Below are 17,824 nucleotides of genomic sequence, written 5' to 3'. Positions count from 1 at the left end.
CCTGCAGATGAGAGTTTAACAAATGTATTCCAGTGGTCTGCAGATTTTTCTCTATAAAGCATTTAAAAAACATATTAAAACAGACCAGTTTCCAAACTAAACTAATGGAGAAATTACAGTTCAGTGCAAAATATTTTAGACTGCATTTTATTCTAGTTTTCCTCAGATGAAGAAGTGGTTGCATATTAAAAATGTAACAAAAGCAGCCAGTGCTTTCATAAAGAATATTGTGTTAGGGATCCCACCTCACCCACCACCCCCCATCTGCCATATTTTGAAAAGAAAATAACATTTCTTATAGCCAGCAACTTTTTTTTAATGTTACATATACTATTCTAAAGGAACATCTGATGATTTATAACCCAGTAGGTGTCAAAGTATGTTTAACATATGATTTATTCAGGATCCCTCCCCTTTTTGAATTCCAAATGGTAGAACTGAAAGTGCGATGCAAAGACTGGCGATCCATATTCTATCTTTGGCAAGCTTGTACAAGCACTGTTGTAAATGTAATGTAAAAGAACTGTAAACTAGGAACTTCTTCAGTTTATGAAACACCATTCAGGACTGCTACTTCTTGACTGTTTTCTTCTTTTAAGGTATTAATCTTTTCTTCTCCTGGAGTATGCTGTAGCTTAGAAATGTCATTGCCAGAAGCACTAGTCGGGCTATTTATTGCCTTTTCTGAAGGACCATGCTCTTCAATCACATATTTTGCCTAGCCCATTTTCAGTAACTGAAGCTGTATCAGATTCAGTCATTCCATCCATCAGAACAACATCTTCATCAGTCCTTCGTCTACGAGACCTCGTATGACGATTAGTACTGTGATGAGATTTGCTGGCATCAGTGTCTGCAGTCTGATCTGATTCTGATTATCAAGTACGCTGTATGGATTGCTGTCTGGATCTTTGGGCACAGAACTGATGGAGGATTTGCCACCACGTGGTCCACCACGACCTCGACCCCCTGAAACACTTCTGCATCTTCCTCCTGGGCATCTCCTGCTGTCACGCTGATGTCGGCTGTCTCGATCATCTTCTTCAGTGACCAAATCACTCAGCTTGTCTTTACCCTCAGATTCTATTTCAGAGGGGTTAGACAGCTCAGAATTTGTACCATAACTGGAGGTGTAATTAGGGCCCTGACAACCTCTGCCTCTTCCACTATGAGACCTAGAACCAATCTGTTATGGCTGCTCATTAATCTGTAGGCATTCCATTCTTAGCTGTTCTACTTCCTTTAGATAAGCAATATGGTACTTTAAAAGAACTTGCACATTTCCAATGGTTTCTTTAGTGCCAACAAATACAAATGGAATCATACTGTCTTCTCTGGGTAGTTTTATTTTCACTGTCCCCTTCAATTCTCACCCGAACCATATCAGATTTGTCCACTATTTCTTGAATAACTTTGCCATTTTTTCCAATTACTTTTCCAATGAGATTCTTAGAAACCTGAATAAAATCCTCCACAAATTCCAAGAAACCTCTAGCCTTTTTTACAGCACCAGCACTCTCTATAGATTCTAAATGTTCCAGTGTCTTCATCTAGCTCAATGTGGTAACTCCAGGAACCTTCCTAGATTGCTGAATGTTACTACCATGTGTTCCTATTGCCACACTCATTAAATTTTCTCTCACAACAAACTCCTCAGGAAAAGCTGCTGCAAGTTGTTTTGTGCATTCTGAATGCTTGGTGATCTCTTCATTTCTGGTCATAAGCATCAACTTCATACAAATACTTCACAAACGCATGTCACTCAAGATGTTTACTTTCTTCACAGTTGCTTCACTGGCAGACAGTGTCATTAGCTGTGTTGTTTCTGGATGGTAAAAAATTCTGCATGCTCCTACTGCTTTCTTAAAATCTTTGTGTGCATTTTCATTAGCACACGCCTCTCTCATATCCTCAGGAAAATCCACTGTGCATTTAAAGACGGTATTTTTTTTTGACAGTTTTATTTTTATTGACAGGCCAAAGTTGTTCAAATGTGACTATTTCATTGTAAGTAGCGTCACAAGCAGTATATTCAATGACATAAAATTCTCCTTTCATCATCCAAACTTTAGCCACCCGCCATCCACATGGCTCTTGGTCATTTGCTCTTGAATATACCTCTACTTCATCTCCTTCACTAATTTATTTTTTTATATCAGGTGGTGGAGGTAATCTAACCTCATTAAATGGAACCTGGCATTCTGGTTGCCAATTATTTTCAAAAGCAACTGTAAGGGAGTTGCTTACTTAAGGGAGAACGCAGTGGTGCGTTCTCTGCTCACTGCAAGTTCTGCCTCCCGGGTTCATGCCATTCTCCTGCCTCAGCCTCCCAGGTAGCTGGGACTACAGGTGCCCACCACCATGCCTGGCTAATTTTTTTTTTTCTATTTTTTAGTAGAGACGGGGTTTCACTGTGTTAGCCAGGATGGTCTTGATCTCCTGACCTCGTGATCCACCTGCCTCAGCCTCCCAATTGCTGGGATTACAGGCGTGAGCCACCACACCCGGCCCACACTGTATTCTTAAAGTAAGCTAGAGGAAATAAAATGTTATTAAGAAAATAATAAATAAGACAGCATATATTTACTATTCATTAAGTGGAAGTGGATTATCATAGAGATCTTCATCCTCCTTGTCTTCACATTGAATAAGCTGAGGAAAGATAAGTTGGTCTTGCCATCTTAGGGGTGGCAGAGGTAGAAGAAAATCCACATATAAGTGCACGCACTCAATCCAAACCTGTATTGTTCAAGGACCAACTGTGTGAGATGATAGATATTACTATCTATATGTATCCCATAACATGTTGTAAACCTTAAATACACACAATAAAATTTATTTTAAAAAAACATAACACCACCAAAAGTTCAGGGTTTGGAGAGCTTCTGGGTTGCTGAACAGGTAGAGCTGCTACAAAGGTGGCATACTCAGAGTGGGCACAACAGCTCCATACCTGTTCCCCCATACCTTGCCCTACATATCTCTTCTATCTGGCTGTTCCTGAGTTGTATCCTTTTATAATAAACAGTATTTGTGGAGCTGGAGACCATTTTCCTTAGCAAACTAACATAGGAACACAAAACCAAATACCACATGTTCTCATTTGTAAGTGGGATCAGAATGATGAGAATACATGGACACAAGCGGGGGAACAACACACACTGGGGCCTGTTGGAGGCTGGGGAATGAGGGAGGGAGAGTATCAGGAAGAATAGCTAATGGATGCTGGGCTTAATACCTAAGTGATGGGATGATCATAAAAGTTGGAAATAAAAATAAATAAATGGTATTTGTAAGTAAAGCACTTTCTGTGAGCTGCTCTAGCAAATGATTGAACCCAAGGAGGGGCTTGTAAGAACCCTCAGTTTATAGTTGCCTGGTCAGAAGTTTTGGAGGCCTGGGACCTGTGAATTGGTTTCTGTATTGGGGGTTAGTCTTGTGGGACTGAGTCCTTAGCCTATGGGATCTTAACCCAATTGGTGTCTGCTGGGGAATTGATGTGTGGGCATGCCAGAAGTGAAGTGTTGAGTATTATGAGTGAGGGTACAGTAGGAGAGGAAATAAATTACTGTTTCTTTATGTTTTTGTTTTTGTTTTGTTTTTTGAGACGGAGTCTTGCTCTGTCTCCTGGGCTGGAGTGCAACGGCGCGATCTCAGCTCACTGCAACCTTGGTCTCCCGGGTTGAAGCAATTCTCCTGCCTCACCCTCCCCAGTAGCTGGGACTACAGGTGCATGCCACCATGGCTGGCTAATTTTTGTATTTTTAGTAGAGACAGGCTTTCACCATGTTGGCCAGGCTGGTCTTGAACCCTGACCTCAGGCAGTCTGCCCGCCCTGGCCTCCCAAAGTGCTGGGATTACAGGCGTGAGCCACCGCGCCCAGCCCTGTTTAGGTCTTATATTTAAATTTTGTGGAATCTGGTTTTGGCATTAACTATTCTGCAATGATTACATTATTTGGAATTGTTTCTTTTTTATATGTGGAATTATTTCTTTTTGTCTAGTATATTATGATTGAAAAAATTAATAAGCTGAAAGGGATAAAAAAGTCATAATTAAGGATTAATCTTTGGTTGAATTCTATATATTTATAAATTGGTCTGTATTTGGGTATGAGAATTCTATAAACATTGATTGCTGAGGCTTTTTAGCATGTCCTTAATTTATAATTGGTTTTGCAGTTGCTTCCTTTTGTGGTTGTAATAATTTCACTCACATATTGAATGTAGGCACTATAGCTCTGATCCATGTGTTCATAATGCATTTCTTAGCAACCACCAGTGTTCTTTTTAGGAGCTGTGTTTTTAAGAGGCATTGGGGCTTCAGCTTTGAGGAGGACTCAAAAGATATCTTTTTCTATTAATACAGCACAAGCAGCAACATAGATTACAATAGTTTTGACACCTTCTGCATTACTATAGACCAAAATTAAAGGGTTTAAATTTATCTCCAGTATTTAATATCAATGTGCTATCGCTTTTTTCCTGGCCTCATCAACACATTAAACATTATGAATGGTTCCTTGTATATTATGCCCCAATTGGAGTTTCTTTTTTTAATTTATTTTTATATACCTTTCATTAAAAGTTGTAGAACATTTTACAGATGCTAATTATATTTCACAATGCTCCTTTAAAAGTTGTAAGCTTTTATTTTCCACTTTAATGGTAAAATAGTTGCAAATATGTATTTAATTTACTAGATCACCACTTAACCATGACAACTTTCCCTTCTTTTTACTCCTCAGTCCTCCATGACAACTCTGCTAAATAGAATTGTCTGCAGTGATGAAAATGTTTTATATCCTCATGTCCAGTATGGCAGCCACTAGCATTTGAAATAGAGCTAGTGTGACTGGGAAACAGAATTAATTCTATTTCACTAATTAAAAATAAAATATAGTCACATATGGCTAGTGGCTACTGTATTGGACAGCACAGCTCTCCAGTCTCCACCATCCCAACAAACTGCTATTGTGGTTTACCTGCTAATTGCCAAATCCAGTCAATATGTTTCTTTGATCTTTCTCTGGCATTTGATTGACTGTGTCCTTATTTTATAAACTCTTTCTTTGGCATCTGTGCCTTCACTGTCTCTTGATTCTTAATTTTTCTGCGGATGATATCGATGGTTTTAGATGTCTGCACTTGGCTCTTACATTGTCTTAAAGCACACTTTAGCTATTCATTCAGCATTTACTGGGTATCAGTTTTGTGGTGCTAGGAAGAACTTACTCCCTCCTTCAGGAAATTCCCCTGGCCTCAGCTGGCATTACTGCTAAAGATTATAAAATCAATCTCTTCCTCACTTGAGTTTATTTCTTCAGAAGTCCAGACTCATGTACTTAACTTCCTATTGATAGTTGGTTCTGGTTGTCTCATGAGTGCCTCAAGTGACTACTTAGTACTGAACTTATCTCCACTCCTATATAAAAGCAAAAAACCTTCCACCTATCACTCTTCACATTATCATACATCTACTGCTTCTTAATTACAATATCCCCCCCTTATCCTTAGGGGATATGTTCCAGGATCCTCAGTGGATCCCTGAAACTCAGATAGTACTGAACCCTGTGTATACTATGTTTTACCAATCCGACAACTGAGAGGGCTACTAAGTGACTAACAGGTGGGTAGTATATAAAGATTGAATATGGGACAAAGGGAGGATTTATGTCTTGGGCAGGATGAAGCAGGATGGCACAAGATCTCATCATACTACTCAGAACAGCATGCAGTTTAAAACTTAAGGATTGTTTGTTTCTGGAGTTTTCCATTTAATATTTTTGGACTGCAGTTTACAGCAGATAACTGAAATCTCAGATAAAGTGGGGACTACTGTACTTGTAAAGCCTCTAATCTCATCTTTCTTTCACACATCTTGTCATATTTATTGTCCTGGCTCTCAGGAGCAGGAACCCAAAGCATAGATTCTTGCTCATTTTTCTCTTCCTGATACATCCAAAGGTTCCAATTTCTACTTGTAGCTCTTTCCCTCTTTGTTAATTTATCAGTTGATGTCTAAGCTCCTTGAAGGAGCTCTTCATGATCTCGTTTCAGGGTGAATCTACGCTCTAGGTGTGCTAAGCCAATAGTATTTCCCCCAAACACCGTTTCCTTTTCCTTTTCTTTGTTTTCCTAGAGAGAACTTATCAACTCTAACACCATTTTCTACTACTCCCTTCTATAGACAAAGTCAGAACAGTTGTTTCTCCTCTTTCTATCATCATCACTATAGCTGCCTTAGATTAAATGCTTCCTATGTGTCAGGCACTATTCTGAGTGTTCTGTATTATCTTATTTAATTCTTAAACAGCACAGTCAGCTGTAGGTACTGAAACTCAGGCACAAAAGTTAAGAAACCTTTTTTTCTTTTTTCACTTTTGTGTGATTATTTTTGGGAAAAAAATTTAATTTTATTTTTTGGAGCTGTTTTAGATTTATAGAAAACCTGCAAGAGCATAGAGAGTTCTTATATGCCCGTTCTCCCTACACAGTTTCCCCTATTATTAACATTTTGCATTACTGTGATACACTTGTTATGATTGATGAACCAATATTGATATATTAATATTAACTAAAGTCCATAGTTTACATTAGGATTCACTCTTTGTCTCCTACAGTTCTGTGAATTTTGACAAATGTATAATATATCATTCAGTATCCTACCATACAGTCCCATACAGCATAATTTTATCTGCCTAAGAAATGTCCTATGTTCCACCTGTTTGTCCCTTCCACTTCCCCCTGGCAACTTATGATCTCTGTAGTGTCTATGGGTTTTTGTTTTTGTTTTTTTAATAACCAGAATGTCATATAGTTGGTATCATAGTGTATAACCTTTCCAGACTGGCTTCTTTCACTTAAGATTCTTTCGTGTCATTTTGCGGCTTGATAGCTCATTTCTTTTGATGAAAAATATTCCATTGTATGAGTATACTGCAGTTTGTCCATTTATCCATTAAAGAACATCTTGGATGCTTCCAATTTTTGGCAGTTATAATAATGTTGATATAAAGATTTGTATGCAGATTTTTGTGTAGACATAAGTTTTCAACTTATTTGGATAAATACTTAGCAGTGGGATTGCTGGATTGTATGGTAAGACTGTGTTTTGCTTTGTAAGAAACTGCTGGACTGTCTACCAAAGTGGTTGTACCATTTTACATTCCCACCAACAATGAAGGAGAGTTCTGTGGCTCTACATTTTTGACAGAAATTGGTGGTGTCAAATTTTTTTGTGGATTTTAAGCTGTGGATTTACATTTAAATCAAATTTAAATTTAAGTTGTGGATTTTAAGCATTCTAATAGATGTGTAGTGGTATCTCACTACTCATCATCGTTTTAATTTTCAATTTCCTAATAACAAATGATATTGAACAATTTTTCATATGTTCATTTGCCATCTGAATGTCTGCTTTGGTGAGGTGTCATTCAGTTTTTTGCCCGTTTTATAATTGGGTTGTTTCTTACTGTTTTTTTGTTTTTTGTTTTTGTTTTGTTTTTTGAGACAGAGTCTCACTCTGTAGCCCAGGCTGGAGTGCAGTGGCACGATCTCAGCTCACCGCAACCCCTGCCTCCCAGGTTCAAGTGATTCTCCTGCCTCAGTCTCCCGAGTAGCTGGGATTACAGGCATGCGTCACCACGCCTGGCTAATTTTTCATATTTTTAGTAGAGATGGGGGTTTCACCATATTGGTCAGGCTGGTCTCAAACTCCTGACCTCGTGATCCGCCTGCCTCAGCCTCCCAAAGTGCTGGGATTACAGGTATGAGCCACTGCGCCCGGCCCTCTTATTGTTGAGTTATAAGTTCTTTGTATATTTTAGATACTAGTTTATCACATACGTGTTTTGCAAAGATTTTCTCCGAGTCTGTAGCTTGTTTGTTCATGCCCTTAACAGTGTCTTTCACAAAGCACAGATTTTTAAATTTTAATGAAATCCAATTTATTGGGGTTTTTCTTGGATTGTCTTTGATGTTATATCTAAAAGTCGTCACCAAACTCAAGATCACCTAGATTTTTTCCTCTGTTATCTTCTGTAAATATTATAGTTTTGCATTTATATTTAGGTCTGCGATCCATTTTGAGTTAACATATTTTTGAAAGGTATAAGATCTGTGTCTAGATTATTTATTTTGCATGTAGATAGATAACCAGTTGTTCAAGCACTGCTCAACTTGTTGAAGTTCAATGAAGTCTTGAACGTAACTGTCAAGTTGAAGACTATCTTTTCTCCATTGAATTACTTCTGTGCTCTGTTTTAAAAGATCAGTTCACTGTATTTGTATGGGTCTGTATCTGGACTGTCCTGTCCTTGATCTTTCTGTCTGTTCTTCTGCCAATGGCATACAATCTTGATTACTGTAGCTTTACAGTAAGGTGTGTTGTTTTTTGTTTGTTTTCTTGTTTGTTTTGAGACAAGGTCTCGCTCTGTCACCCAGACTGGAGTGCAGTGGCACGATCTCGGCTCACTGCGACGTCTGCCTCCCAGGTTCAGCTATTCTCCTGCCTCCGCCTCCTGAGTAGCTGGGACTACAGACAGTGCCACCATGCCCAGCTAATTTTTGTATTTTTAGTAGAGACAGTGTTTCACTAACACTGTCTGTTTGTTGGCCAGGCTGGTCTCAAACTCCTGACCTAAGGTGATCTGCCTGCCTCAGCCTCCCAAAGTGCTGGGATTACAGGCGTGAGCCACCTTTACAGTAAGTTTTGAAATTGGATAGTGTCAGTCTTTTGACTTTTTTCCTTTTTTTCTTCAATATTATATTCATTATTATGGGTTTCCTGCCTTTCTGTATAAACTTTAAAATCAGTTTGTCAATATTCACAAAATTAATTACTGGGATTTTCATTGAGACTATATTGAAATTTATGTAGGTCAAGTTGGGAAGCACTTGTATTTTAACAGTATTGACTCTTCCTGTCAATTCTTGGACTATCTCTCTATATCTTATTTATATGTTACTTATATTTATTTATATTAATACATATTTATATAGTTTATATTTTATTTATATTCTATTTATATCTTCTTTCATTGGTATTTTATAGTTTTCCTCATATAAATCTTGTATATATTTTGTTAGACTTATACTTAAGGGTTTTTTTCCAGTGCTAATATAAATGGTGTTGTGTTTCAGTTTCAAATTACATTTGCTCATTACTGGTATATAGGAAAGCAATTAATTGACTTTTGTATATTAAGAAATCCTGTATCCTGCAACCATGCTATAATCACGTATTAGTTCCAGTGGATTTTGTGTGTTATTTAGAAGTGTGTTGTTTAATCTTCACATACTCTGAGATTTTTCAGCTAGCTTTCTGTTGTTGAGTTCTAATTCCATTGTGATCTGAAAGCATACTTTATATGATACCTATTATTTCAAATTTAAGGTTTTATGACCCAGAATGTTGTCTAACTTGGTTAATAGTCCATGAGAACCTGAGAATAATATATAAAGTTCAAAACAGGTTTCACTGGACCCAAATCAGAATGTCTGCAGGGCTGCGTTTACTTTGGAGGCTCTAGGGAGAATATATTCCCTTGCGTTTCCCAGTTTCTAGAGGCCGCCACCTTCCCAAGTAGCTGGGGTTACAGACACGCGCCACCGCGCCCAGCCAATTTTTTGTATTTTTAGTAGAGATGGGGTTTCGCCATGTTGGCCAGGCTAATCTGGAACTCCTGACCTCAGGTGATCCACCCGCTTCCACTTCCCAAATTGCTAAGCTAACAGGTGTGAGACACCGCACCCGGCCACTAAACAGAATTTGTTATCTGATCATGATTCAAACAAAGAATCTAAAGTTAGGGGCTCAGAAACTTTTTTCTTCCAACAAATAAATGAACAAAGTCATTGATATGTCTTCCCTAGCCTTTGTTCTTATTCTCATCTCTAGTCTGATGTCCTTTGAGTAGACTGCCTTACACTGACAAATGCCATGCCAAACTTCTATATTCAGTAATGTAGTTTGTTAATGTTTTCCTTCTCATTCAGGTATTGTCAGCTGATCTCATGGATAGAGGTTTAAATGGCCTCTGGTAATAGTGACAATGCAAGGGCGAGAAAGGTTCCGCTTTCTCTTTTGTGTCTCTCTTTTAGATGTCAGCATCATAATTCTGCCAACTCAGTTAGCTAAGTATTTGGCTAGTTATTTTCATTCTCAGCTAACCAGAATGTGTTTTACCTTTTAGGTTTACCGACAAGACTGTGAAACTTTCGGGATGGTGGTGAAAATGCTGATTGAAAAAGATCCTTCATTAGAAAAGTCTATACAGTTTGCATTGAGGCAGAATTTACATGAAATAGGTGAGCGGTGTGTTGAAGAACTCAAGCATTTCATTGCAGAGTATGATACTTCCACTCAAGATTTTGGAGAGCCTTTTTAGATTTTTCTGCTCAGGCTAAAAAAAAAAAAAAAAAAAAACAGTTTCTAAAAATTTTTTTTCCTGGATTGTGTAAATCCTTAATATATGGAATTTTTGTGATGCAGAGAAATACTTTATGATAGTTGACAACATTTCAATATTAAATAAACATCTAAAATAGTCTAAGATGTTTGATTCAAATTTTTGTATTTTTTGTAGAGATGGGGTTCACCATGTTGGCCAGGCTAGTCTCTAACTCCTGGCCTCAAGTGATCTGCCTGCCTCAGCCTCTCAAAGTGTTGAGATTATAGGCGTGAGCCACCGCTCCCTGCCCAACACATATACCATCTGAAAATGTTAGAATTCTGAGTTGTGATTTTATTGACTTGTTGCTTGCTTTTTCTTAGGCTTTGTAACTTGTAATATGTTAAAGTGTACTATCCTAATAAACTGAATACTTCGGTATCTTAGAGAATATTTGCTTTGAGAGTAATTCTCATTCAATGATAAAATAGAGCACTTAAATCTCTGAGAGATACCTCAGAAAAAAATCTGTTTTTCCAAGTAATGAACTCAGTGTCTTCTATTACAATAATCCTGAAACTCCTGACTCTCTCACTGATGTATGAGTCTTAAATAATATCATATACAAGACTAATAAATAGAAGAGGCAGTTTGAGGTGGAAGGTGAGGGATATTTTAAGTTTCGGACTGTAGGAGATCAGTCAGGGTGGTAGGAGAAGCTATAAGGAAAGACGCAAACCTTCTTGGAAGGCTGGGAGGTTTTGCAAAGCTTCAGAGAGAATAAAGCTGAAGGCAGCTAATTCTCTTACCCCGAGGCTGAGGGCGAAGAGTAGGTAACAAGGTAGTGTAAAGAAATTTATCTAGATAAGTTTGTTTACATATGTCCTCCGGAAACCAACCCTTGATCTGCTCCCTGCAAAGGGGGGCGACAATGTTCATTACTCACAAATTGTGTTGGCTTCAGGCCTTTGGCATTCTATCTGTACCGAATAAATACAAGCGGCTCCAGCTTATCAGGACTGCACTCTCTTTTGGGCTGCGCTAAAGCCGGCAGTCCCCTAGCCATTCTTACGCAAAATACCTGCGTCTGAATACTCCTTTCATCCGGTCGCTTGGCCAGAGTCTGCAGGACAGACTTGGCAGCAGGTGCCCCCTGTGAGGAACACTGAAATGGATCACGATGGAACCCCCGAAAACGAAGGCGAAGAGACTGCGCAGTCAGTAAGTCATTGGTGCCCGCTCGGGATTTCCAAGTTCAGGGGAATTCTCAAGCTAGGGTTTCATCATGGGTCAACAGCTATCCACACAACAGAAACAGTATATAAAAGTATTGAAACAACTGCTTAAAGGTAGCAGAGCCTCGGTTTCGCAGGCTCAATTAAGGGACCCAGTGCAAACTGTCGTTTCCCATAACCCATGGTCCCCAGAAGAAGGCACGCTGGACCTAGAGCTTTGGGAAAAAGTGGGGAGAAATCTTAAACGATATCATGCACAAGGGCAATGGGTCCCAGTAAAATCTTTAACGTTATGGGCCTTAGTTAAGGCTACTTTGGCCTTGCTCTACACAGAAGAGCCTAAGAAGGGAAAGGAGGAGGAACCATCACCTTATCGCCTCCTCTTCCTCCCTCAGTCCTGCCGTTACCAGATAAAGATACCAAAGAGGAAACGGAGGTTTTCCCTGAGCCCCCTCCCCCAATAAATTGGAAAAAAGACAACAGATACACTACAGCTATGGGACCCTGTTTTAGGCAAGCGGCATTAGAAGGGGACCTCTTGGCCTGCCCAGTGATACAAAATTGACAAGGCAATCAAGTATATGAACCCATTACTTTTTATGCTTATAAAGAGATAAGAAAAAGCATTAGAGAAAATGGAGCTGCTAGTAGCCCATTTACGAAAGGATTAATTAAGGCCATAGCAGACAACTTCCATATAACCCTATAGGACTGGTCAGTGCTAGCTAAAACAATTTTAGAGGCCAGTCAGTACCTCCCCTGGAGGACAGAATTTGATGAATTATATAAACAGCAAACCTCTTTCTAGTAATAGCCACTGTTACATTTCTTCCTCTGTCCCTTACGTGGCTCTCTTAAAATCCTATTTGGGTAGAACACTGGCCTTTAAAGGGAGAGAAATTACAGCTGAGCCAGTAAATTAGTTGAGCAATTAAAAGCCGGCCATATAGAACCATCAAACAGCCCTTGGAATTTGCCCATTTTCATCATTCCCAAAAGGTCTGGCAAATGGAGACTTTTGCATGACTTACAAGCTATCAATGCTAATTTGCAATCTATGGGGCCCCTTCAACAGGCTCCCTTCCCCGCAGCAGTTTCTCAAGATTGGCCTATAGTTGTTACTGACTTAAAAGACTGCTTTTATACTATTCCCCTTGCAGAACAGGACAGAGAAAAATTTGCATTTACAATACCAGCTATCAACAATGAAAGGCCAGCTCACCTATTTTATTAGAAAGTACTTTCTCAAGGAATGCTGAACAGTCCTACCATGTGTCAGTATTATGTAAATCAGGCTTTGCTCCCCAGGAGAAAAGAATATCCTAGTTGCAAGATTATTCATTTTATGGATGATATTTTACTAGCAGCTCCAATGGAGCCAGTACTTTTGAGTTTATATGCCTCTGTCATAAGGAATACACAGTTAAGAGGTTTAATCATAGCACCTGAAAAAGTACAGATGTCCTCACCTTAGAAATATCTTTACATACTAACTTCCTGGTCAATAAGACCTCAAAAGGTTAAATTAAATACTAGCAACTAACATACCTTAAATAATTATCAAAAATTGCTAGGCGATATTAACTGTCTTTGCCCCACCTTGGGCATAACTACTGATAAATTACAGAACCTGTTTTCTATCCTAAAAGGCAGTATAGCCCTAGACTCTCCTAGGTATTTAACCCCCACAGCAAAAAGAGAAATTGAGGAAATCAAGCTATTTCTCAGAGGCAACTAGATCGCATAGACCCACAATACTCAGTCCAATTGTTTGTTCTTCCTATTAAACATTTCCCCTACAGGATTAATAGGACAGATGGCCCCGGGGCTGCACTTCCTAGAATAGGTTTTTTGCTCACATACCAGGACTAAAACACTATCTCCCTATATCCAGCTAGTTAGTAAAGTCATCTATACAGACAGCGGATGATGCCATCAGTTGCTAGGTTATGACCCTGATGTCATAAGAATTCCCTTGAGTAAAAAACAATTTGAAGCAGTCTTGCCCCTATCTCTAGACCTTCAGATAGCACTCTCTGATTATGCAGGCCATATAAAACATGCCCTTCCTGCTGACAAACTACTTCAGTTCTTATCTAGTACTTCTGTAGTTATTCCTACAAAGGTAGTTTCCTCCCCCATACCTAACGCTGTAATGCTTTTTACCGATGGCTCTCATAAAAATGGAAAAGCGGCTATCTGGTGGAAACCACATAACTCCCTCACTCCATCGAGATTTACTAGTACTCAGAGAGCTGAGGTTGGAGCCCTAATATTGGCCCTAGAAACTTTTTCTGTTCAGCCCATCAATATTGTTAGTGACTCTGCTTACTCTGTTTATTTATTGCAGAACCTTGAAACAGCCCTCATTAAGTCTACTCTCGAGCCGGCCCTGTGTGCCTTTTTTCTTTGACTTCAGTAATTGCTAAATCAATGTACACATTCTATTTTTATCACACATATTTGAGCCCACAGCTCACTGCCTGACCCACTGGCTTATGGCAATGATCAAGCAGACCTGCAGGTTATGATGTCACTGCTTAACCAAGCCACCCAATCACATCAATTTTTCCACCAAAATTAGAGAAACTTAACTAAACAATGTCAACTTACCCAAAGACTAGCTAAACAAATTATCCTGCAATGCCCAGATTGCCAGCTCACAGGCACGTCCCCTCCTTCAACAGGTTTTAACCCTAGAGGACTAGAACCTAATCAGTTATGGCAAACAGATGTTACACATGTCCCTGAATTTGGAAAACTAAGATATATACATGTATCCGTTGACACCTATTCTCACCTAATTAGCGCACATGCTCTTCCTGGAAAGTCCACCCCATCTGTCATTAAACATCTTTTAACTTTTATGTTTATGGGGCAGCCCACAAAAATTAAAACTTAATAATGGTCCGGCTTATGCCAGCTCACTCAACAATTTTGTCACACTTGGAGCGTCCAACATTCCACAGGCATCCCGTACAACCCCCAAGGACAGGCTGTAGTAGAACGTGCCCACTTCACCCTTAAAAATATGCTCAGAAAACAACGGAGAATATGACTAAAGACCCTGCAACACTACTAGCACAAGCCTTACTTACCCTTAATTTCTGAAATTTAGAAGATAAGTTTCAGTCAGCTATAGAAAAGCACTTTGCTAAAACCTCTCCAGACATAAAACTGCAGTTTTATGGAAAGATGTAAATAGTAATATATGGCATGGTCCAAATGTTTTGCTAACATGGGGAAGAGGATATGCTTGTGTTCACATCCCCTCAGGCCCTCTTTGGATTCCAGCACGAGGCATCAAACCATACCATAGTGGGGCTAGGACCCAACCCAGTACCAGAAATGAAGGAAACGACCCTGCAGGCCCCGCAGCCCCCGCAGGCCCCGCAGCCCCTGCAGCCCCGGAAGAAACGGGTTCGTCGGACGACACAGCTTCGTCGGACGACAGGAGCGCCAGACATTACCTGGGGGATGCTGAAGAAGACAACTCAGGAGGCTGAGAGAATCCTGCTCCGAACACAGACACCATTCACTCCAGAAAATTTGTTCCTTGCTATGCTCTCTGTTGTACATTGCAACTCACGCAAGGTATTGGTCCTTTTTATTCTCTCACTTTGCCTGTTACCCGTACCTACTATACCCTATTAAGCCCATTTTCTAAATCTGCCTTTTTTCAGCCCTATTCCCTTCCCAGCGTCTAGCAGTGTGACTTTTTAGCTAGGAGGGACTAACATACCCCCAGTGGGGTTCCTCAGTAACAGCCATATGGAAGGATATGCAAAAAAAAATCTCTCCTAGAAAGACCCCCACTCCTGGGGGTCGCTTCTTAGTTAGAAAAGAATATTACTAATTATACTTATGTTTGTCTCTTGTTGTTTACTAATTCTAGGATGTAAAGCCGGAAAACAAGCAGTAACTGCTATGCCTGACAAAACTGTTGCTGCACACATCTGTGCTCGTCAATCAACAAAACCTGATGCAAAAAACAGAAAAGGGGTGATGTAGGAGATCGGTCAGGTTGGTAGGAGAAGCTATAAGGAAAGACGCAATTGGAAGGTCGGGAGGTTTTCCAAAGCTTCGGGAGAGAATAAAGCTGAAGGCAGCTTTATTAATTAATTCTCTTACCCTGAGGCTGAGGGCGAACAGTAGGTAGCAAGGGAGTGTAAAGGAATTTATCTAGATAAGTTTGTTTACTTATGCCCTCCGGAAACCATGCAAGACTGCTCCCTGCAAAGGGGGGCGACAATGTTCATTACTCACAAATTGTGTTGGCTTCAGGCCTTTGGTATTCTGTCTCTACTGAATAAGTACAAATGGTTCCAGCTTATCAGGACTGCACTCTCTTCTTGGCTGCACTAAAGCTGGCACTCCCCCAGCGGTTCTCATGCAAAATACCTGTGTCAGAATACTCCTTTCATCCATCACTCAGCCAGAGTCTTCAGGACAGACTCGGCATGGGACTTGTCCAAAAAAATTCTAATCAAAAGAGGAAAATTTTGGAATATGCCAGGAATAGTGGAATTTTATTTTTTAAATTTTTTTATAGGCCCATACGCTCTATCTCAAGAAACAAGATGATTGTAACATGTCCATGATTAAACTATTGGCAGATTATTGCTGTGTTAATCTCTGTAGTCTAATGAGTTCTTTGTTCTGTTCTGCTGCCTTTTACGTTTTCTTGTCCTTTCAAAAGTGTTCTTGAAAGAAACAAAGCGAATAGGCAGTTAGCACAGCACAGCTACCCCTTACCAAGCAGTCTATGGAAACAACCCCTCATCCAAATCATGGGTTAGTTAAGAATCTAACTGGGGCAATTAAGATGAATTCCACTCACTTCCTGGTCACTTCAGCAGCCCAGTGGCATTGAGCCAAAATATACAATTCTGTGTTATTAGTGAGGAAACTTTAAAACTCATGTTTGTTATTACTTACTACCCAATTTCATTATCCTCCCTTCCTCTTTCCATTTCTATTCTCTCTCACTTGAATTCTGGCATTATTTTTAGTGGCCTCTACTGATAATACCTACCCTAGAGTACATAAAAATTATATTAAAAGAGGAAGTAGCAGTATGCATAATTTTAACAGATTCTATAATGGGTGCCTCAAAATATGTATTGTGCCATTCCACAAATTTAAAAGCTAATTGAGGACAGTTTTTTTTTAATTTCCTAAATGAGACCACCTTGGATTTTTATTTTTGCCATTTAGATGTTTATACTTATTTAGCTTTTATAAAACATAAGCCAAGCTAAATCCCACATAACAACTCTGGTATTCTTCCCTCATATGAGCAGTGATTTTATTTGTTACCCACCTTAGATAGACTAAGAAAGTTCTAGTCTTGTTTCTCCTTCTCCCCGCTTCCCTGGGGTTTTTCCTTACCATAAGTATTCTGGTCCCAGGGTTCAGTTCCTTTAGTCAAGATGTCACAAGTTTAAAAACAAAACTTGAGAAACTACCAAAGGCTCAGGAGTTGTTCACTTTGTTGAAATCCATTAAATTAGAGAAGTCTCACTAACAGATGTATTTAAATATAGGTACAACAGATAATTTCTTTTTCTCCCCTTCCCCAAATTACAGTCAGCATTTAAAGCTGTTTATGGCTTGCCATCAGCATTATTCTGGTAGGCTTGTTAGTGTTAAAATCTATTTGATTTTTTTTTTTTTTTTTTTTTTTTGCCTCTTAAAGTCTAATTTTAGGATGGATGAATTCAGATGTTTACCAGAGTGTGTATTTTACATAATGTTCTTGATTAAAAAGACTTGTTTGTAAATTATCCGTTGTTTTTGCATATGCCCAGTTGATGTGATAAAATTTTCATTGTCTTGCCATATAAAGCCTTGGTTATCAACAGGTGGAATGTAGATATTGTAAAGCTTTTTGTGAATTAAAAGTGCAAAATAAAGCAACCACATTTAAGTAGATTGTCTTTTCTCTTATTTTAACAGGGTTAACGTATTTTGCTAAAATGTGGGCTTTATTACTCTCTACTGCAAGATTACTTCTTAGTCTTCAGTTCACCTACTCAGCAGCAGGATAGAGGAAGTGTGAGAATTGAAAAACTACAGCAGTGCCCCCTCATCTGTGGTTTTGCTTTCCATGTATAAGTAAACCATGGCTACCATTGTCCAAAAATATTAGATGGAAAATTTCAGAACAACTCGTAAGTTTTCAACTGTGTGCCGT

At 39.1% G+C, this 17,824-nt stretch overlaps 1 protein-coding gene and 1 pseudogene across 19 annotated transcripts in view; one reads left to right on the top strand and one right to left on the bottom strand.

The window, feature by feature from the left end:
- Nucleotides 1–17,560, top strand: part of PPHLN1 (periphilin 1) — a 120,741-nt gene extending 103,181 nt beyond the window's left edge. For 9 of the 19 annotated variants that reach the window (XM_014347185.4, XM_055095737.1, XM_014347190.3 and 6 more), the window contains 4 exons: nt 10,196–10,310; nt 11,514–11,614; nt 14,905–15,222; nt 15,524–17,560. In XM_014347185.4, the coding sequence (XP_014202671.1) occupies nt 10,196–10,310; nt 11,514–11,614; nt 14,905–15,222; nt 15,524–15,550 (561 nt within the window). In that variant the 3' untranslated portion in view covers nt 15,551–17,560. Of the gene's footprint in view, nt 1–10,195; nt 10,845–11,513; nt 11,615–13,978; nt 14,520–14,904; nt 15,223–15,523 lie in introns of those variants that run through there. The other 10 variants (XM_063593092.1, XM_063593093.1, XM_063593091.1 and 7 more) reach the window with 3 other exon arrangements.
- On the bottom strand, nt 361–9,436 carry LOC129393513 (RNA-binding protein FXR1-like; annotated as a pseudogene).
- Nucleotides 17,561–17,824: the final 264 nt, after the last annotated feature.

This window comes from Pan paniscus, chromosome 10, assembly GCF_029289425.2.
Source record: "Pan paniscus chromosome 10, NHGRI_mPanPan1-v2.0_pri, whole genome shotgun sequence".
Lineage (NCBI taxonomy): Eukaryota > Metazoa > Chordata > Mammalia > Primates > Hominidae > Pan > Pan paniscus.
The sequence above is the reverse complement of the archived record's forward strand: the minus strand, read 5'-3'. Positions and strand labels throughout refer to the sequence as shown.